The 23,450-nt window shown below is 39.9% G+C and overlaps 1 protein-coding gene across 2 annotated transcripts in view; it reads left to right on the top strand.

Annotated features, from left to right (window-relative positions):
- The window catches only part of ssbp4 (single stranded DNA binding protein 4), a 258,011-nt gene that overhangs the window by 186,764 nt on the left and 47,797 nt on the right, over positions 1-23,450 (top strand). For both annotated transcript variants that reach the window (XM_057841125.1, XM_057841126.1), the window contains exon 5: positions 81-170. In XM_057841125.1, the coding sequence (XP_057697108.1) occupies positions 81-170 (90 nt within the window). The remainder of the gene's footprint in view (positions 1-80; positions 171-23,450) is intronic.

Raw genomic sequence — 23,450 nt, 5'->3', positions numbered from 1 at the left:
TAAGAACCTTCTCACACCAGTAAATAACCAACTTTGGCGTTCCATGGCTCAACATGTGCTCCTTTTTGTGTTTTTTCCAGAGTGCGGCCGCCGCCCCCAGTCCAGTGATGGGCAACATGCCGCCCAACGACGGCATGCCAGGGGGACCCATGCCCCCGGGATTCTTTCAAGTAAGGACTACACAGTATTATTTCTTCATATACTGTATTCTTTAGTTATTTCTTCTCAAGTCACTCTTATTTATTTCCTTGGAAATAACAGTCTCTAGTTATTGTCCAATGACACAAACCTCTACCCCCTCTCTTGACCAGCCTTAAACTCAACCTTCTGTCTCCTCCTCCTTTTTTCTAGCCTCTTTAGCTGTCCTAATCCCTGTCCAGATGTGCGCCCTTCTCTGTCCCACTGCCCCCCACCCATATGTCACACGGTCCGCTTGTTGACTCCTCATGCACTTTGTAGCCTTTTCTCTTCTTTTTGTAGCCTAAATAGCCAATGCAGCGTCTAGTGTGTCAGTGAAGGTGGACAGAGAGGGGACTGTTGTCCCCGGTTTGTGTTGCTTCACTAATTCCTCCTGTCATCGCTGTTCTCTGAAGGCTGTCTACAGGGTCTCGCACACACGCGCTGTCCCTGGTTTGCACACACGCAAGCCATTTTACACCACGCTTCACTTTGACCCACATCCAACTAGTTTAAAGATTATTTTTGTCACATGCTCCTCTATTAGATAGGTGTCCTTCTTGAAATGTTACTTAACAAACAAATGATTGTGAGTGGGCTAGCGTTCTTATTTTATGGCCATTTGTGTCAGGGTGGTGTCCTTGAGAACAACTCGAATGGTTTATTCAATTATGATGCATGACGGCGAACACGCGTCAATCTTTTGTTATGTTATGTTATGTATAAATACGGTGACGTTCAAAGGGTTGGGATCATTGGGGTTTTCTATGAAAACAGCACTTCATCTACTGGTAACAGTTTTAAAAGGCATCTCTGTTGAAGTACTGTATCTTTCCAAGAAATTCACTCATTTTGACTCATCGGCTGCCAATGGGATGAGTTAGATTCTATTTTAAAAATATGTTTATAGGAAATTTGCTTGTGTCCTTGGGGGGCATAACTAGTGTGTATTTCTATTTTATTCATTCATTCATTCATTCATTCTCCAAGCCGTTTATCCATACAAGGATGATGGGGGTGCTGGAGCCAATCCCAGCTAACTATGGACAGTAGGTGGGGTACACCCTTAATCGGTTTATTTTATTTTTTATTTATTTTAAGTTTGTTTTTATGTGCATTTTATAAATTTATATATTAATAAAATAAAATTCGGACTATATGTCACACCTGAGTATAAGTCGCACCAGCCCAAAAATGCGCAATGAAGGGGGAAAAAAAACATATACAGTAAGTCGCACCGGAGTATAAGTCAGCATTTTTGGAGGGGAATTTACTTGATAAAATCCGACACATACAGTCCCTGACAAAAGTCTTGTCGCGTCTCCATTTTGCAGAAACGATTGCTAATAACCTGACTTTTAATTATTCACTTGGTTTCAGAAATGGCTCATATGAAAGTTAAGACCCTCCAAAATGATGTTGAATGTACAAAAATATATTTTTTCCACTGAAAAAAAGATTTATCATTTAATGAAGACATAAAGGCCAAATTTTGGCAAGACAAAAGTTTTGTCGCCTACATAAAGTTGTGTGAAATTTGAAAAAAATATATACTTCAAATACAAAAATACGTTAAATAACATAAGCGAATTAAGTAGTGGTGCTGTGAGATCCAAATTTAATATTTTGTATGACTTCCATGGGCTTGAAGGACTCCATCCATGCGGTTCAGCAAGGATTCATACAAGTCATCAGGAACATCAAAGAAAGCAGTCTTGCATGCCTCCTAGAGTTCATCAACATTCTTGGGTTTCGTCTGCCATGCTTCCTCTTTCATCCTACCACAGACATGCTCAATGATGTTCATGTCTAATGACTGGGCTGGCCAGTCCTGGAGGATCTTGATTGAAGTATGCGATGGAGCACCATCCTGCTGCAGAATTTGTCCCTTTTTATGGTTAGGAATGTAAGAGGCAGCTAAGATTTGTTGATATTTCAGACTATTTATGTTGCCTTCCACCTTGCAGATCTCTCACACAGCCCCATACTGCATTTAACCCCAGACCATGATTTTGCCACTACCAAACTTCACTGTTTTCTGAGTGAATCTCAGATCCATGCGGGCTTCAATATGTTTCCTGCAATATTTGCGGCGACTATGGTGAAATTCAATAGAACATTCATCTGAAAAATCCTACCTTTTGCCACAAAACAATGAAGTTTGTTGGTGGCAAAATCAAGGTCTGGGGTCTGGGTCTGTAGAACAGATATGTCATCTTGAAAGATAAAAATACAATAGAGAACAAAATGCTGAATAAGTGTACGGTATGATAATGTTACACTACATTCACTACATAGGATACACTACTAACCGTAGTGTATCCTATGGGATTTTTCATTATGTACACTACGGTTCAAAAGTTTGGGTCGCTTAGACCTCCAAACTTTTTTGAATGGTAGTGTACATGATGCATGAACAACGAAATGTGAACGTGGCCGGTATGTTAACGTAATATAGCTATTAAGAGTCATTCAGATAACTATAGCATAAAGAACATGCTAACAAGTCTACCAAACCATCAGTGTCACTCCAAAACACCAAAATAACATGTGAAATTATATAATAATGTGTTAATAATTTCACACATAAGTCGCTGTAGAGTATAAGTCACACCCCCAGCCAAACTATGAAAAAAACTGCAACTTATAGTCTGAAAAATATGGTAATGATCAATAATTTAAAAATACTGTCATTTTAACTTAACGCACTAAAAGGCGCAGATGATTATAAGCTACATCCACCAAATTTTACAAGAAAAACATATTTGATCACATACACTATAAGCCACACTGGAGTATAAGCCACAGGGTTCTAAGTGGAGGGAAAAAAGTAGCGGCTTATCGTCCGTTTAGCTGTTTCAGTTATTCCTTTAATTAAAGTGGGGTTGTAATGGTTTATTTTGAAAGTGTTTGCTTTTAGTTTTATTGATTTGGGTGGATACACTGCCCTCTGGTCTGCCTCATTTTACATGGCTGAATCCACCTGCTCTCTGTTAAGACCAACATAAGCTAAGTTGTTGTTTGAGCTAATGTTTTTTAATGCATTTAGTTTATAAGTATATTTGGCCGTTTTTTTTTGTGGGAATATGTGACTGAACGATTTGTTAAGAATATTGTAAAAAAAAAAAAAAAAAGTTAGCATTTTGTAGCATTTAAGCTAGCCGACTTTTGCTATGTAAGTTAGCCAATTGTTCTTTTGTTGTACATAGATCCTCATTTATTTTTTTTATTTTTATATTTTATTTTTATTTTTATAGTTTGAGGCTCAGCTCAGGTCATGTTCCTTATCCGATTATTCAATTGTTCGAACTAACTAGTTCATCGATCAATTGACTACTAAAATAATCAATAGCTGCAGCCCTAATCCATTGTATGTAGACATCCACTTTTGGGTCATGAGGCCACACTTGTTATCAAATGTTCATACAATGGTACCTCTACCATAGACTTCACTATCAGTTGATGAGACAGCTCCTACAGACATTGCGCCAGGGCTTCCCGTAGGGGGCCGGGCCAGGCATAGCGTCATTGTTTCACTGCAATAAACTCAAACATATGCTGCGTTCTAACGCCAGATTTAGGTGGAAACGGGATGAAAGTTTTAGTACATTCAAGCTGGCAGGGGTGTCTCAAGAGTGATTTGAAAATATTTTCATAAAATTTGTGATGATATGTCAACTGACAACTAGTTGAATGACACCTCTTTTATATCTTCAGTGGGTCTGTATTGATTCACCGACACTAATTAACTTTAAGGAGGGTGGCAGGAACCTTGCCACACAAAAAAAAAAAAAAATGTGCTGACTGCTTTACGGCATATGTCACGTCCCCGATTCCCCATTCATTATAAAGACAGAAGTCGATGCTACGCTTTTGCGCGAATTCTGCAAAGATGGCAGAGCAACAAAATAGACAAAAAGTTTTGTCTGAGGAGGAAAAAAAGGGAGGCTACCAGGATATACATAATAAACATTGGCTCGGCTTTCACTCGCTGCCGTGAAGCCCACCCAACCGAACTTGTCAGCACCTACGAGTGGCCACACTAAGCCACACGGTTGCTAACGGTCATATGCTATTGTCTAGCCACAACTGGGTTCATTACCTCATTACTTTTCATCCTTTACAAAGACGCTGGAAACAGAAATGTTATTTAATCCATCTGCAGGCAACCATCATAATTTTACAACACTATGCGGTTGTGCGCTGGTCTTCATGGGACACGCAGTCTTCCTTAAGGCAAAACACTAACACATTTATCCACCGGCGTCGCCAATTCGACCAAAACTGAAAAGTTACCAAGTGTTGCTTTGATGATGTGATTAAAAAATCAAGATGAAGTAATTTCCTAAAATTATGGTTTTATTTTTAGCCAAAACAAAATTTGAATCGGTACAAACAAGCAAAATATGGATTACACTGACACATCACAATTGATTATTATTGATTATTGTCTTAACTTGGCAAATTTACATATTTATCTCAAGGTACAAGTATTTTTATATTCATAAACAAGTCAAATTAACTAATATAAGCAATTAAGCATACAAATAAATCATTAAAATCATTGTATCGGATCATTGTTGTCCATTTTTAAAGAAAACTTGCTGTATAATAAATGAAAATGAATATACGAGTATAGAATGAAAAAATAATGAAGACTAAATTGAAGCCATAAAGACATTATAACTCGATTGTGTCATTATTAATGAATTACAGCCATCCTTCCATTTCAATGTGAAAATGCGAGAACAAGAGAAACAAACGTACCATTGGAATATTTCGGTTTACATGCGTACCGTGTGCAACATTGCAATTTGCATGCATATCCGTGTGCTCAAGGATGTGAGATGTGCGTGCGTACGTGCGTGTCGGGGTCGCGCGGAATGTTAATGATGTATGAGCGGTGCACAGGCAGGGAGAAAGCTATCTGGTGGTGTTGCGTGAGTGACACGGCGTTCCATAAATAGACCCCGCGAGCATGACGGACAGACAGGCGGACAGACAGGCAGGATGGCAAAAGGGATACAAGGCGTAACAAGAGGAATGGGTAGATTTATTTCATGCGTGACCATATTCTTCTTTCTTTGCTTTAACTCTTCACCTAGAACATGCAGAGAGAACGGCAATGTTATCACACAAATCTCGGGCTGCAGCTATCGAATATTTTAGTAATCGAGTATTCTACTGAAAATTCCATCGATTAATCGAGTAATCCGATAAAACGTTTTTATAAGGTAAAGAGCATTTATAAGTATACATGAGAAAACAAGACATTTCGTCTAATATTGAGCCATTTTTAGAAAATCAATGCCTTTATTATAGATGTACATTGTTGAAACCAGCCAACAATTGCATCACAGATGTGACTAGAAAAACAACAACAACAAATTCACTTCTTTCACTCAAAAAAAAAAAAAAAAAAAAATCTTTTTCCCCACGTGTTTAGATTGAATTTCCATTTGTGTCAAGTAGAGGTGGGAATCTTTGGGCACCTAACGATTCGATTACGATTCAGAGGCAACGATTCGTTTATAAATCGATTATTGATGACACCCACAAACCCCCAAGTTATTAGCTGCTTTCAATGTTCTCAGGCTTAAATAAACGACTATTTCAGTATCAAGTTAACAGTTCAAAACAGTGAATAAAATATTCAAGTCCCTTGTGGGAAAAAAACGTAAAAGACGTATAAATACGTCTTTGGGACACTGAAACAATTAAAAATTAGGGGTGTCAAACGATTAAAATTTTTAATCGAGTTAATTACAGCTCAAAAATTAATTAATCACAGTTAATCGCAATTCAAACCACCTATAAAATATGCGATATTTTTCTGTAAATTATTGTTGGAATGGAAAGATAAGACCGAGATGGCTATATACATTCAACATACGGTACATAAGTACTGTATTTGTTTATTATAACAATAAATCAACAAGATGGCATTACCATTATTAACATTCTGTTAAAGCGATCCATGGATAGAAAGACTTGTAGGTCTTAAAAGATAAATAAAAATAATAAATAAAATATATAAATAAATAAAATATACTGTATGAATATTTATAAAAATTTATAGAAAATAAATAAAAGATAATAACTAGTACAAGTTATAGAAATTTTATATTAAAACCCCTCTTCATGTTTTCGTTTTAATAAAATTTGTAAAATTTTCAATCAAAAAATAAACTAGTAGCCCGCCATTGTTGATGTCAATAATTACTTACACAATGCTCATGGATGCTGAAGCCTATAAAATCAGTCGCACCCAAGCGCCAGCAGAGGGCGGCAAAACTCCGAAAAACACAACAAGTACACTTTTCACTTTGCTGTCCTTTTAATATGTTTGAGCAGGGCATTTGAGCGTTAATTGCGCCAAATATTTTAACGGGATTAATTTAAAAAATTAATTACCGCTCATTAACGCGTTAATTTTGACAGCCCTATAAACATAGAACGTATTTATTCGTTTTTAGGGAGCAAATGAGTTAATATTGAACAACAAATGTCAATCCAAATGTTGAAGTGTTGGTGACACAGGAGATGTTTGCACATGTTTGAAAACGGCGATGTCCTTGCGGTGAACCGGGAACAACGTTCTGAACGGACCAATCACAGTCCTTTGACGTTCACGTCACCACACGTTGAAGTGACGCGAAGTAGATTTACAGATATACAACTAGCAAATGTGCTGTTAGTGATACATCCACGTTTCAAGTTGAACATCACTCACTCTAAATTTCATAATTTCCTTTCAAGATTGTGTCACACAACTTTACATTATCTGTCTATGTGTAAAGTGTTTTAACTCATTCACTGCCATTGACAGTGAGAGACATCAAATTTATTTTACCTGGAATGGTTTGCATTGTATGATCATGTTTCACTGGCAGCCAATGAGTTCATTTATGACATAACATTAAAGCCGTTGGAAGAGGAAGGTCGTTGATGTTTCCTTACTTTCCAATGTTGTAAGCAGTAATAAGCCAAGGTTACTGTGTTTTAGAGCAACTATGGTTTGTCTGTCACCGTCACACGGCAGCCGTTGATTGAACTTATGCAACCAATATTTTTCCATATCAGTCCCTCATAATACACAAAACAAGCCAAGAGTCACGGTCTGTGTGCCCTTTGGCCATTTTTCCCCTGTAATTTTTTAAGGGGAAAAATAAGCGAAAAGCTGCCTGTTTCCATTTTTCATTTCATGCGTGTCAACAAAAAACACGAAATGAACCTTTTTCCTTTTACCCATTTATAAATGGTATTGCAAATCGGAAAACGAGCCTTTATCTGTTATTCCCTTAGGAGTTAATTTAACAGAATTTAGGAAATAAAATTAGGCCATTATTTGTTTTCGCCAGGTTTGCTTTGCCGTGACCCAGCAGACGTTCTTCTGCTGCTTCTTCTTCTGGTGCTAATACAGTATTAGCAATATATTAGCTATTGTGACCATTTCAAGGCCTTGTTGTCATTAACTGATGAGCAGGATGGCTCTGATCGTAGTAGGCAGTGGTGGAATGTAACGAAGTAAAAGTACTTTACTGTACTTAAGTACATTTTTGTGTAACTGTACTTTGAGTACAAATATGAAGTGGTACTTTTTGCTTTTACGACATTTTACAGCACGTACAGTGGGGCAAATAAGTATTTAGTCAACCACCAATTGCGCAAGTTCTCCTACTTGAAAAGATTAGAGAGGCCTGTAATTGTCAACATGGGTAAACCTAAACCATGAGAGACAGAATGTGGAAAAAAAAAACAGAAAATCACATTGTTTGATTTTTAAAGAATTTATTTCCAAATTAGAGTGGAAAATAAGTATATGGTCACCTACAAACAAGCAAGATTTCTGGCTGTCAGAGGTCTAACTTCTTCTAACGAGGTCTAACGAGGCTCCACTCGTTACATGTATTAATGGCACTTGTTTTAACTCATTATCGGTATAAAAGACACCTGTCCACAACATCAGTCAGTCACACTCCAAACTCCACTATGGCCAAGACCAAAGAGCTGTCGAAGGACACCAGAAACAAAATTGTAGACTTGCACCAGGCTGGGAAGACTGAATCTGCAGTAGATAAAATGCTTGGTGTAAAGAAATCAACTGTGGGGGCAATTATTAGAAAATGGAAGACGTACAAGACCACTGATAATCTCCCTAGATCTGGGGCTCCATGCAAGATTTCACCCTGTGGCGTCAAAATGATAACAAGAACAGTGAGCAAAAGTCCCAGAACCACACAGAGGGACCTAGTGAATGACCTACAGAGAGCTGGGACCACAGTAACAAAGGCTACTATCAGTAACACAATGCGCCGCCAGGGACTCAAATCCTGCACTGCCAGACGTGTCCCCCTGCTGAAGCCAGTACACGTCCAGGCCCGTCTGCGGTTCGCTGGAGAGCATTTGGATGATCCAGAAGAGGACTGGGAGAATTTGTTATGGTCAGATGAAACCAAAATAGAACTTTTTGGTCGAAACACAGGTTCTCGTGTTTGGAGGAGAAAGAATACTGAAATGCATCCGAAGAACACCATACCAACTGTGAAGCATGGGGGTGGAAACATCATGCTTTGGGACTGTTTTTCTGCAAAGGGACCAGGACGACTGATCCGTATAAAGGAAAGAATGAATGGGGCCATGTATCGAGAGATTTTGAGTGGAAATCTCCTTCCATCAGCAAGTGCATTGAAGATGAGACGTGGCTGGGTCTTTCAGCATGACAATGATCCCAAACACACAGCCAGGGCAACAAAGGAGTGGCTTCGTAAGAAGCATTTCAAGGTCCTGGAGTGGCCTAGCCAGTCTCTTGACCTCAAACCCATAGAAAATCTGTAGAGGGAGTTGAAAGTCCTTGTTGCCAAACGACAGCCCCAAAACATCACTGCTCTAGAGGAGATCTGCATGGAGGAATGGCCAAAATACCAGCAACAGTGTGTGAAAAGCTTGTGAAGAGTTACAGAAAACGTTTGGCGTCCGTTATTGCCAACAAAGGGTACATAACAAAGTATGGAGATGAACTTTTGGTATCGTCATGTTGACAATTACAGGCCTCTCTAATATTTTCAAATGGGAGAACATGCACAATTAGTGGTTGACTAAATACTTATTTGCCCCACTGTATCTGAGCAAAATCTTTGCTGACATCAAATTTAAAGAGATGCTACGCAGCCATCTACTGGTGTCTGTTTGTCATAACATTACCTTGGACTGTTGATTGTATTTCAGTGTCATTGATGGCGATGGATGTTCAAATCCATTTGAAATGCCAGTCTTTCTTGTCATACTGTGCTTCTAAAACAATTGGATTGTGGTCAAGATTTGTCATCCTTGCCCATTTGAAGACTACTTAATCTGTTTAAAATCACCGCAGTGAAGTGTCCCAAAACAAAAGGAGAGATTTATCGTCACACACTTCAAGTAAACACAGACGAAATGCACCCTGCCCTCTTGAAACTTCCAAATTATACACACACACACATGCACGCACACCCCCTCCTGTGCAGTAGCTTGAGTATGACATAGCTGAAACTGGAGCTGAAAGCGTACACGCTGCATTCCTGGCTAGCTGACATTGACTCCCTAGTGAACTAATGGCTGCTGCGGTTGCCAGCTTTTCGCACTACTCTCGCTTTTGAAAGGGGAAGACTTTTCCTCTGATTCTCGTTAAACTCTCACTATATCCGTCCAAACATTGGGGATGTGAGGCTTTGCTGCGAAAGGACTTGTTTTCTCACACACGCCGCTTCGGTGACACGAGCTTATTCGCCGACTCGTGAACAGTTTTCTTATTCGCCTTCCCCGCCGCGCCGGCGAGGTAATTAACACTGGCGACCCTCCCTTTGTTTGCTGGTGAGGCAAGGGTGAGGGGCAGAGGTGGTACGAGCCCCCGGCCGCATGCAAACAGTTGATAGATGAGATGCGCAAACAGAAAATAAGACAAGGAGACAGTGCGAGGGTCCAAACAGCGTACGCGTCAGGTATATAAACCCCCTCCCCTCCTAGGCAAAGTCCATCACTGCTGCATCACGGCCCTCTGGGGAGGACAGGCAGAGGGGAGATGGCGGGAGGGGAAGCAAATTAATGATAGCAGCAGGAGGAGGCGGAGGAGAGCACACAAAGGCATCGGGAGACTTTTTGCACAAGTCTTTTTAGTAAGCAAAGGCATTATAATCGATGAATTGATCTTGAAGAATTCTGTTGATTGTGCGCACAGTTAAATGGGCAGTGTTGTCGCAGAATATTTACAGATTACGCCTCAAAAAGTAATCTAATTACTTTACTGAGTGCTCTATTATCAAAGTAACGAACAAAGTTAATTTAAAACAGTGTTGTTTTCGTCAATGAATTATTTTTATGACGTCACGAAGACCCGCTGAAAATTTGTCTTCGGAGACTAAAACATAACAAGATGGATGCTAGTTGTCGCCTGACGACCTGAGAACGAGATGAAAATTCGCCATAGTTTCTGGCATAAATTCACAATGTGTGATATTTTCTTATTGTATGTGTAGTTAGCACGCATTTAGCAGTGTTTGGTCGTGTCACTCATGTGTAGGGATGGGAATCGAAATCTGATTCCAATTCCGAACTGGTTCCTTGTGTTTCGAGGCCTCGACATCACAATGAAAAAGCCTGAACGATCCCTTTAACGATTCCTAAAGACGCATATTGCGTCGTGACATGTCTTGTTGTCCAGACGCATCAAACAAGCATGGCGCCAAGAACCACCCGCTCCAAAGTTTGGCTACACTTCACCAGGAAAGAGGATGAAAATGAAAGGTTACGATGGTTTAGCACGAGCATTGCAGCCGTAAACATAACAATGACAGCACGTAGGTTCAAATGCTCGAAAGTGTGTCTTCACTTCACGAGGAAAAATTACAACAAAACAACTTGCAGTCTTGCAAGGTGGAGATAACTGCATTGGGAGGGAATACGACTGCACTGTCCTCACCGAGACGCTAAGGCTTAGTCCTGGCTACACAGCTAGCTAAACTCCCAAATGAGGATACAAAAGACGTTGGTATAATTTGGTGACTTTATTCAACCATCACTTGAAGAGTGAAACTAAAAATAGAAATGAAACAAATCAATTTCGTCCCCAATAACAAACAGGTTTGCATCAACGTAAATCAGCGATGATTAGCTGCTAATACAGTGATACCAAAACGGTTAGCATGCGTTCGCTAGCATTAGCACATCGTTCAAACCACTACACAACTGGATTTAAGTGTCCGATCGTGAGTGGAAACACACAACAACGACACAAAAGATGATACATACAGGTGTTGCCTCTGTAGATATTTTACAAACATTAAAAAAGAACGTAGGCTCGTAGCAGTGTTTCCCTTCTCTCACTAACTCGCAGACTCGCTTGGATGCGGCATTTCTTCTTCGCGTGTAAGCGCGCTTTTCTTCACGTGAGCGAGTTCTTCTTCGTGTGAGGAAGCGCAAGGGCGCCCCCACTTGAGCGTGAAAGCGCCATAAAAACTTAAAGGCATGCATTTCAATATACTAGTAAATAATACACTTTAACAGTGGGCCCCAAACTACGGCCCGTGGGCCGGATACGGCCCGCCCACACATTTGGTCCGGCCACTGAACAATACCAGAGAGCATTTTTAATTTTTTTTTTTTTTTCTCAATAGTGTTATTTATTTTCTGGCCTTTTTCTGTGAAGAACTCAGAGAGGATTATTTGGTTATTATCTATTTGATTAATAGTGTTATTATTTATTACTATTGTATTATATTATTATTTTTATTTTATTTACTTTTGTTCCGTGAAGAATCCAGAAAGGGTTATTTGATTGCGGCTTTCTGAAAAACAATAATTTTTTACATTTCGGCACTCCTGCAGTCGTCACACTTTTTCTGTGGCCTGTTCAAACTGACCCCGGCCCCTCATCAGTTAAAAGTTATGTGGCCTTCACAGGAAAAAGTATGGGGACCCCTGCTTTAACACATATTTCCAACGGCAGAACAACGACCTATATGCCAATATATACCAATATTTTTTATTTCGATTAGAAAAATGTTTCAGTAAAATGTTACACATTCTTGTGCATTTGCCACTTATTGCCACAGTTAATATTGAGGCTTTGGGCCTCTTTTGACCCCGTTGTGAGTTTGTAAGGTTGTGAATTTTGATTAAACAAACTCGATGCCAATCAAAACGTTTGTTCTTCTTTTTCCCCAAATTAGAATCGATAAGAAAATCGATAAAGAATCGAATCGTTAATCAATATCAATAATGGAATCAGAATCGTAAAAATCCTATCAATTCCCATCCCTAATCATCTGACGTGCCTCCGCCTCCGCCTTACATTTGAAACACATTTGTCCGGTGCTGCTTGATAAGTTTTGTGTTTTTAATCATGGCTTTGCTATGTTGTTTTAGCCTTTAAAGGTCTGTGCTGAGTGATCATAACACACTTAACTGAAAGTGTTAGCATAGCGTTAGCATTAGCATTTAGCACAGTGACTCGGTGTCTTACTAAAACTAAGTAAGACACTAAACTAAACTAAACTAAGACTAAAACTTTTGAAGTTTATAGACAAAAACATTGAGAATTTTGGAGACTAAAACTAGACTGACAAGGATGCACCAAGGACCCAAATGCTCGACAGTTGTGCTCAAACAAAAGTTTTTATTCTCTGGTTCGTAAAGTTCAAAAAAAGGAAGATAACAAAAAATCACAGCAACAGCTGGACAGCAATCAATTGAGTCAATTCCAAAAAAAACTAAAGGCATTACTTCAAAAATATCAATCGTGGTCAAAAAGGGTTTACACAAGGATGTGGCGTAGGACATGGCAGGATAGCAGACAAACCGACACTGGGCAAGGTTAGAAGCAGGCCATTTTTACGGAGGGTCACAGGTGAACACGATCAGCCTGATTGGCAAGGGCAGGAAGTAAAGTTAACTCAAGGAGGCAAGCAAAATAGAATCTGACTTTAACAACACAAAACATGAACAAGACTTCCGAGACGTGACATAGACGAAGACGAACATATTTTGAAATGACTAAAACATGACTAAGATTAATAAGTATTGTCGTCGGAAAGACTAAGACGAAAATTAAAATGGCTGCCAAGAACAACACTGCTTCAAGAGTAATTTATCGTTTACTTTTCACCAATTTTTCTCTTTGCTGCCTCAACATAAGAATGGCAACAGAAAAATGTCATTGCATGCAATTGACTTTCCGATAATTGAATATAAAGGGGAAGATCAAAATTTTTCACATAAGGCTTAATCTTCAAGTTCGCGGGGGTTTAATTACTCGATGGATTTAATTTCAACCACCACCATTCGTGTTAGCTTAGGCACTCCGGAGCCCCGAAACTAACAAATAACTGACAAACTGCATGGAATTTGTTGAAATCAACTCCACCACTAATTAAACCCCGCTACCTCAAAGATTAAGCCTAATGTAAAAAAAAATTCTGAATTTCGTGATAGGGTTTAGGGTTAACATTGTATCAGTGCCAATGTAAAACATTGTAAATTGACTGCACAATAATCAACAACACACAAATGAATTGTACAGTGCAGTAAACACAAAGGTGGGGGCAGGCGCAAATGCGTGCGCACAACCCGGAAGTACGGCGTACACACGCGGTCAATTTGGCCACAAAACGTGGCGGCACTAAGTCGGACTTACAACACACTCCAAAGATACTAAACAAACACGTCACCTCACTGCATACATGTGCAACACGAATATGATGTAAAAAATGCTTGCCGACTTGGAGCAACGACTACTTGCTGTTGCAGTGGCAAAGCTACAAAACGGCCGCGCATGTTGTGGCTACAGCCTATCGCCAGAACCCTCTAGAATGAAGGAAAAATACTCACGTTTGTTCATGGACGCACACAGATCAACATTCCCTCGCACATCTCAACAAAAGCAGTGAGCAATAATGAATCGTTTTGACAGATATCATTCAGTGTCATCCGGCAAATTATCTCATTTTTGAACGGATGGATCCAAGATGGACATAAATGGAGTTAGTGACAAAATTTGCCGGACGACACTTAATGACATCTGTCGTAAGCATTCATTAATGCCGATGACAGTGTCATATGATAATTATGACTGTTTTATGACCGTCTTATGACGCTGCTGTCAAATAAAATGTTACCAATTAACCCAAATAAATCAACAAATAAGCCACACTGGAGGATTCAAAATGAGGGACAAAAGTAGAGGCTTTTAGTTCGAAAATTACAGTTGTCAACAAATAATGGTTTTCAGGCCAATTTTACGTGGCAGTGTGCCATTACACATCAGGTAGGAATCATGCTCATGTAGGAATCCAATATTAAAGGATAAATTGGGGTTATTCATCAGAGCAGTGAAGGAGCTCCATAAAAACCTGGATCACATCAATGCAAATAATCTCCAGGTAATTCCTACATGTGGTTGATCCTCTAAACTGCAGTTAAACACCTCACAGACGTGTCAGAACAGGGCGGCGGGGCTGTCTGGACCACAATGGTGTGTCTTCTCTTGCCAAAAATAAAAAAACATGATCCAAGAGTCAAGAGCGGAAGCACACAGGTAATTGCAACGCTTCCGGGATGAAGCCCAACAAGAGGATTAAGTTTGATGACACATTTAAGAACAAGCGGCGCAAATATCAAAGGCGACTTCAAGGAGGCTGTTCAAAGCGGATGCGTGGCGAACACGTGGCGAATTAGAGAGACACCTGCTTACTTCCCAAAAAGTATAACGCACATGGTGGCTATGATCACTCGCATGACTAAGTAGTCAACTTGCAATACCGGCTCGTGTGTTGGTTGTTACCTCTGACAGTCAAGTCGAAAATCTTCCAATTCTTACATTTTCAATGCTTTACGATTTCTATGTTTGGCGTGTTTAAGTGGAATTTTGTTGGATTTTCGAATTTGAGGGACGGGAAAAAATGTAAACGGCTGAGTGAAGAAGAGCTGAAATTATTTGTTTTAACTTAAATGTAGACATTTTCATTGAAAACTATTGCAACGTGAGAATTTAAATCATCAAAGAAATAAAATTAACCACAAAATGCATTTACTGAATAACTGAACTACCTGTCACTATTTGAAAAACTTAAGAATACAATTTCTGTCGAAATCATTGTTCGAAAGCTGAGGCACAGCTAAACTGTTTATAATACAGTGGGGCAAATAAGTATTTAGTCAACCAATAATTGTGCAAGTTCTCCCAGTTGAAAATATTACAGAGGCCTGTAATTGGGTAAACCTCAACCATGAGAGACAGAATGTGGAAAAAAAACAGAAAATCACATTGTGTGATTTTCAAAGAATTTCTTTGCAAATCATGATGGAAAATAAGTATTTGGTCAATACCAGAAGATCATCTCAATGTACCCTTTGTTGGAAGTAACGGAGGCCAAACGTGTAACTCTTCACAAGCTTTTCACACACTGTTGCTGGTATCTTGGCCCATTCCTCCATGCAGATCTCCTCTAGAGCAGTGATGTTTTGGGGCTGTCGTTGGGTAACTCGGACTTTCAACTCCCTCCACAGATTTTCTATGGGGTTGAGATCTGGAGACTGGCTAGACCACTCCAGGACCTTGAAATGCTTCTTCCGAAGCAACTCCTTTGTTGCCCTGGCTGTATGTGTGGATCATTGTCATGCTGAAAGACCCAGCCACGTCTCATCTTCAATGCCGTTGCTGATGGAAGGAGATTTGCACTCAAAATCTCTCGATACATGGCCCCAATTGCAATTGAGTATTCTTTCTCCTCCAAACACGAGAACCTGTGTTTCTACCAAAAAGTTCTATTTTGGTTTCATCTGACCATAACACATCCTCCCAGTCCTCTTCTGGATCATCCAAATGCTCTCTAGCGAACCGCAGACGGGCCTGGACGTGTACTGGCTTCAGCAGGGGGACATGTCTGGTAATGCAGGATTTGAGTCCCATTGTGTTACTGATGGTCCCAGCTCCCTGTAGGTCATTCACTAGGTCCCCCCGTGTGGTTCTGGGATTTTTGCTCACCGTTCTTGTTATCATTTTGACGCCACGGGGTGAGATCTTGCATGGAGCCCCAGATCGAGGGAGATTATCAGTGGTCTTGTATGTCTTCCATTTTCTAATAATTGCTCCCACAGTTCATTTCTTTACACCAAGCGAAGAGTAAAGAATTACAGAAAAGTTTGGCCTCCGTTATTGCCAACAAAGGGTACATAACAAAGTATTGAGATGAACTTTTGGTAATGACCAAATACTTACTTTCCACCATGATTTGCAAATAAATTCTTTAAAAATCAAAAAATGTGATTTTCTGTTTTTTTTTTTTCCACATTATGTCTCTCATGGTTGAGTTTTACCCATGTTGACAATTACAGGCCTCTCTAATCTTTTCAAGTAGGAGAACTAAATACTTATTTGCCCCACTGTATATATCAAACGTTCATGAGAATATGAGAAATATATAGCGAAAATAATTAATGCCACAGGGATTCAGCTAGGATTTTTTTAAGATGTGGTGGTGGTGGTGGTGGTGGTGGTGGTGGTGGGCTAGATCGGAGTCGGACAGTCCCAACATGTCGTGCCGCGGCGAAATTGCTTCATATCATGAGAAATTAGAATTTTTTTCACATTTATTTATTTCCAAGAAGAACCATAACAAATATCTATTTGAAATAGTTTATTAGACAGACTAATGTCATAACTCTCAGCTACGGTGCACATACAGTGTATCACAAAACAGAGTACACCCCTCGCATTTCTGCAGATATTTAAATATATCTTTTCATGGGACAACACTGACAAAATGACACTTTGACACAATGAAAAGAAGTCTGTGTGCAGCTTATATAATAAAAAGAGTTAATTTATTTTCTCCTCAAAATAACTCAAAATATAGCCATTAATATCTAAACCCCTGGCAACAAAAGTGAGTACACCCTTTAGAAACTACGTACATCCCTAAATGTCCAAATTGAGTACTGCTTGTCATTTTCCTTCCAAAATTTCATGTGACTCGCTACAGGAGTGCTGTCAGCATTGCTGCAGAGATTGAAGAGGTGGGGGGGTCAGCCTGTTCGTGCTCAGACCACACGCCACACTCTACATCAAATTGGTGTGCATGGCTGTCACCCCAGGAGGAAGCCTCTTCTTAAGATGATACACAAGAAAGCCCGCCCGTCTCATCAGACCATAGGACATGGTTCCAGTAATCCATGTGCTTTGTTGACATGTCTTCAGCAAACTGTTTGCGGGCTTTCTTGTGTACCGTCTTCAGAAGAGGATTCCCACACTGGCATATATAGCAGTGTAGACATATTATTAAATTATTAAAAAATTATAAATTAGAATGTGTTTTTAAATTTTAAAAAAAAATCTAATTTGCAAGGTGTTGCAGCCTTTATTTTGGTGTGGCGGTGCGCCACAATCTTTTACTTGTAGGGGAAACCCTCTGCCATGGAAATTTGACAAATTACAATACTAAACCTTAACCAAAGAATGCAGTTACCAAAAATGTTGATCACGTTACTTCAAATTGCTTTCCTGGTCCTGTTGTTCTTAAATTTTACATAATATATTATTCCCTTTAATATACCGCATGGCAAGCACATTTGAAATGTAATGTTTGACTCTCATCTCCACATGATTTTTGGATACTCCACCAATTCTCGCTGTCCAAACACAAGTTCTCCAAAAAACTCCCACTTTCTGAATTCTAAATACGCTAAATTTGACAATACACGATCCTCTGATATCAAACTCCAGGAAAATCTACCCAGTCCAAATATTGAGAGAGAAAACAAACATTGAAACATCAACAAACATCAAAAATGGACCAAAAAGTTGTCAGTTGCTTCAACATGAAACCCCCCAGAGGACTGGAACCACACCTGACTCTTATCGGTGCTGCTTGTCTTGCCACAAAAGTGATATCTAGCAATTCTTCCTCAGGGATTCCAACGAATGACAGACACTTGAAGTGTTTTCTTATGATGTACTTGATCGTGTTCAAGGTAAACACCAGATGGGATGCAAGGCTTTGCCTCAGACGTCCATTGACATTTCTTTTCTATAGCTCTTGTCCTGTTCAGGGCGAGAGCTATAGAATTTGATGATCATTGCAAACAACTTGTTGCTATTGTCTTGCATTCTATTCAGGTAAATAAGAAATGTCACTCAACTAGTTGTCGTTATGTAAGGTGAGGGCACAAGCGATGTTAGTAATGTGCAGACAATTGGACTCGAATCAACTCGGACTTGAAGAAAAAAACGCAGCCTCGGACTTGACTCACTTAAGCTGGGAGGGTCCGAGACTTGAGCCTTGACTCGACTTGTGAGGCAATAACTCGAGACTCAACTCGGCTTGACTCGTGAGACAATGACTAGAGACCAGACAAACTGACGGAAAGCTTGGATCATAGATTGGGTCACACCTGCCAGTGACTCTCAGAACTGTAATGCCTTGGGTTAAGTTCTGTTAGGTTTGTGCCCTAGTGTGTCTTGTCATGTGATTATCCATTGATTCACCTGTTGTGCCTGCTCCTTTTATGTCAACCTATCTACTTCCTCTTGTGTCACCCACCTGTGCCCAATTGTCTCATTACCTTGTCTGTATATTTAAGCTCCTGGTTTCCGTTCAGTCCTTGTTGCGTCATTGTGGAATTTATGTCCATCCCAGTGTTGCCTTCCCCGTCCAAGCAAGGCCGGCCCAGCCTATACGCAGACTATGCAGCTGCTTAGGGCCCCTGACCACCAGGGGGCCCCCAATCTGGCAACCTCATTTTATACGTTGTTAATAGAGCATCGTGAATAATCTTAGTGAGTTAATGGCCATGGCTTGAAATATTGCAGTATTATATTGTTTCGTTTATTTTTTTTTTGTGTATTTGTTTTTATTGTTAACTGTTTTTCTGTCTACATTTTTTTATACTTGAAGGAAGCTGTGCAGACTGAAATTGTTTATAGTCTATTTTGTAGACTACCGATTGCTTTATTAATGTGAGTTTTGATACTTAATTACAAGCTTAAAACAAAAGTTCTTTAAGTTTCCTCTGTTTACATTTTTTGCACTATATACTTGAAGGAAGCTTTTAGTTGTAAGTTAGCCATGGCTTCTGTTTGTGCAATTGATTTGTTTCAATATATATACAGTATCTGACTGTGTATACTTTATTTGCTGTCTGCTGTTGTGATATTTGACTTTCACTTTATACAACAGTTGTGTACTATTGTACTGGTTGTGACTGTACAGTACATTGTGAGACTGAGATTGTTTAATTCATATTAGGGCTGTCAAAATTATCGCGTTTACAGGCGGTAATTTCTTAAATTAATCACGTTAAAATATTTGACGCAATTAAAGCACAAAGGCCCCTTTCAAACAGATTAAAATGACAGCACAGTCAAATGTGTACTCGTTGTGTTTTTCTGAGTTTTGCCGCCCTCTGCTGGCGCTTGGGTGCGACTGATTTTATAGGCTTCAGCACCCATGAGCATTGTGTAAGTAATTATTGACATCAATCAACAATGGCGGGCTATTAGTTTATTTTTTGATTGAAAATTTTACAAATTTTATTAAAACGAAAACATGAAGAGGGGTTTTAATATAAAATTTCTATAACTTGTACTACCATTTATCTTTTGATAACTACCAGTCTTTCTATCCATGGATCGCTTTAACAGAATGTTAATAATGGTAATGCCATCTTGTTGATTTATTGTTATAATAAAGAAATACAGTACTTATGTACCGTATGTTGAATGTATATATCCATCTTGTGTCTATCTTTCCATTCCAACAATAATTTACAGAAAAATATGGCATAGTTTATAGATGGTTTGAATTGCGATTAATTGCGATTAATTACGATTAATTAATTTTTAAGCTGTAATTAACTCGATTAAAAATTTTAATCGTTTGACACCCCTAATTGATATTCTATCTAGTCTATCTCCAGTACAGGAGTACATTTCCACCAGAGTCATACTAATGCATGTTTCAGGGCTCAAAGCGAGACTCGAACCCGGAACTTTCCCGCTTGTTCGCCTCACCACCCAATTGACCCAAACCACTCGCTGCCTTTCCATCATGTTTAATGTCTATCAGTCAGCCCTGATAGCATGTTGTCATCTTGTCACCGTGCTATATATATTGTCAGCTAGCTGGAGAGCTATGTGGAATGTTAGTAAGGAGTGACAATGTGCGTGTGTGTGCGGGCTGTTCCTCCTGGCTTTGTTTGTTGTGTTCAGTGATGCAGGCTGCTTTGTATTCTCACTCCGCGTGCGTGTTGGTGTGTGTATGTGTGTGTTCCCGCTGTCGACGGAAGCAACACACTGCCCTCTACTGGCGTCCCGGTGAAAGCCACCAACAGGGAGGCTGCTGCGGGTCTTAAGCTGAAAGGAGTGTTGGGAAGGCGAGGGGGCTGTGTTGATGCTTTTGTGGTCCCGTGCCAAGCTGTTATCTCCTTAGCCGGCTAGAAAATGATTTTATTAATTGCTTCATTTAACGCTCCCCGTGTCTCCCCCTTCCCTTCCTCCATTGCTGGCCGCTCCTACACAAACACACACACAGTGCTGGCCCGCGTACACCTCTGTGACAGTTGAAGTGTTCTTTCTCTGCGGGGACTCGGGAAGGGAACGGCGCGGTCATAAAGGCCGTACGCCGGCCCATTCACATGTAATGGCAGGAAGGCCCGCTGAGGCCCGGCCAGCCGAGGCACTGTGCTCCATTACGGCGCATTACGGAGCAAGAGTATGTGTGCGCCGGCTATTCTTCATGCTGTAGGGGCATGAATCTGTTTACATAGAGGCTACTCAACCCACCGCTACCCCCATTTTTAGGGACAGCAAGCAAGCGGTCTTAATGTAAGTCGGTACACTTGAGGGATAAAATGCCTGAAAAGTCTTGGCGTGTTTCGAGTGAACTCAGTTCAGATGAAATGATGGATTTACTGCGTTTTGGTACATTTATTTGGGAAAGGTTTTAAAAAGAAAAATATCAACCTGAAGTGTTCTGAATAGGGGTTTTGAGGTCACGGTCCGGTTCATTTTTGGTACAGTAAGAAAACAAAATCCAAAATATAAATGTGCTAGTTGTTTATTACACACCTTTGTGCTTTCAACATTAGGAACATTAGCCTGTGCAAAGCTAGAATTCTGCTCAAAAAATAGCGGGTACTTAAAGATAATCCAACAACAATTTGCCTTTCAGACCCCGCGTAATGGTCAGCTTTCTTTCTGAAAGAAAGAAGAAAAAAGAAGTCCTGTGCTAAAGAGAAAAGCAATCCCAATGACAAAGATTTTAACATGTATTTTACAAATGAAATGCCTCAATGAATCTTTTTTTTTTTCTTATGAACGGTTTTCAAAAGCTTTACTGGTGGATTTTCTTAAGTTAAAGCGCCACTCAGAAATTAATAAATTTAATTGTCTAAGACAGGGGTCCCGGTACCGGTCCATGGCGCATTTGCTACCGGGCTGCACAGAAATAATAATTTAATAACGACCGCATTCTGGCCGAATTAACCCTGTGCCCCTGCTTAACACACCAATATCCCTGTCTACTCTAGGTATAATACTACGGGATAGATTACAATGTGGTCATAGAAATCCATTGATTGGACTGCTAGCAGTACATCTTGTTTGTGTATAGACCCTACTCACATGACATCACAACCACGCCCCGCGCCATATTGTCCGTCAACTCGTCACTGTTGATGCATTACCGCTACGTAAATTCCTCCTATTATGGCGTGTTTTTCTGCTCGTTAACATTAATAATCAAAATGGTGAAGGCGTGTGTGGCGGTTGGTTGCAATAACAGAGAAGATAGACGGAGAGACTTGAAGTTCTACCGGATTCCGAGAGACCCGGAGAGGAGAGCGAGATGGGCTGCTGCAATTCGACGAGAAAACTGGGCTCCAAACGATTACCACAGATTATGTAGTAGTCATTTTATATCTGGTAAGATGCATTTAATATACATTTAGAGGGTTTTGGGCTGACAACCACAATTAAGATCATTGCTAGGCTAATCGCCGACAACATACACTCAGACGTTGTGAATGAATTACCTGAAAATATATAATTATAAGGGGATAATAAGACAGTTGTCATACAATTAATTTACAATTTCACTATTGAGGTCAAAAGCCAAAAAATACATTCAACTAGGGACAATCTGGAGTAGTGCTATCGCACTTCATATTTATTACATATTATATATGTATGTAGTGAGAGTGCTATCGCTAAACCATATAAACATTAAAAGCCCTAGCTCCATTGACAAATGACATGAAATACATTAGACTTGACAGTGGATGTTAGCAAGAACAAAAGATTTTGAATTGAAAATTTCGTAACTCACCTTCCCGAGCACAAGATAGATTCCTGCCGAATTTTCGTGGACGAGGACCTGTTTCACCCAACCAGCAACGAAGTATTTATAAGCCTCCAAGCTCTTAAAGTTTTTCAAACTTTCGTGAGAATAGGCAGATTTTGTGTGGACAAGATAGTTGTAAATATCAGGGTAGCAGATATCAGGCAGAGACGGCGGAGACAGCAGGTCGAAAAACATCGATTTAGGCATCAAATATGGATCTGGCGAATGGATAAACTGAAGCTTTTCCACATAACGCCTTTTATGCAACGCATCCAGTGAGTTTACAGTGTCAGATAACACCGGGGCTTCCATAAATTGCTCTATAAATTGCACGACTAATTGAAACCATTGATAATAGGGCTAAAAAATGACGGAAAATATGGCAGCCGGATACAGCGACACGTCATTTTGTGACGTAGGTGAGTAGCGTCTATATAATATATCTATGTGCGCTCGTCCTCGATAATAATGTATTACTAGGCCGCGGGCGCAGCACATTTGTTCCCAGAAATAATTTGCCCCCACACGAGCGAAGATAACTGGAAAACAGACGTCTTTGGAGATATTTTTACGGCGAAAAGGGCTCCTGACTAGCCTACAATCTCGAAGACCCACGAACTGCGAAGGAGTGGATTCGTGACCCGTTTGTGAATAAACCGAGTGATTCGAGCATGTCTGTGCAACAAGAAGATCAACTTGTAGAGATCGCAAATGACGGCGACCTTATTAAACGTACATTTGAGACAACAACTCTACCGAGGTTCTGGATTAAAGTCATTCTGGAATATCCTGACATCGCGACAAGAGCATTGAAAACCTTGCTACAATTTCCAACATCGTATGTTTGTGAAGCGGGCTTCTTAATTCATGTTTAACGACAAGGCGAAGTCATTAATGGTTAGA

The sequence above is a fragment of the Corythoichthys intestinalis genome, chromosome 7, assembly GCF_030265065.1.
Source record: "Corythoichthys intestinalis isolate RoL2023-P3 chromosome 7, ASM3026506v1, whole genome shotgun sequence".
NCBI classification, from domain to species: Eukaryota; Metazoa; Chordata; class Actinopteri; order Syngnathiformes; family Syngnathidae; genus Corythoichthys; species Corythoichthys intestinalis.
Note: the sequence above shows the minus strand (reverse complement) of the source record. Positions and strands in the feature narration are given on the sequence as shown.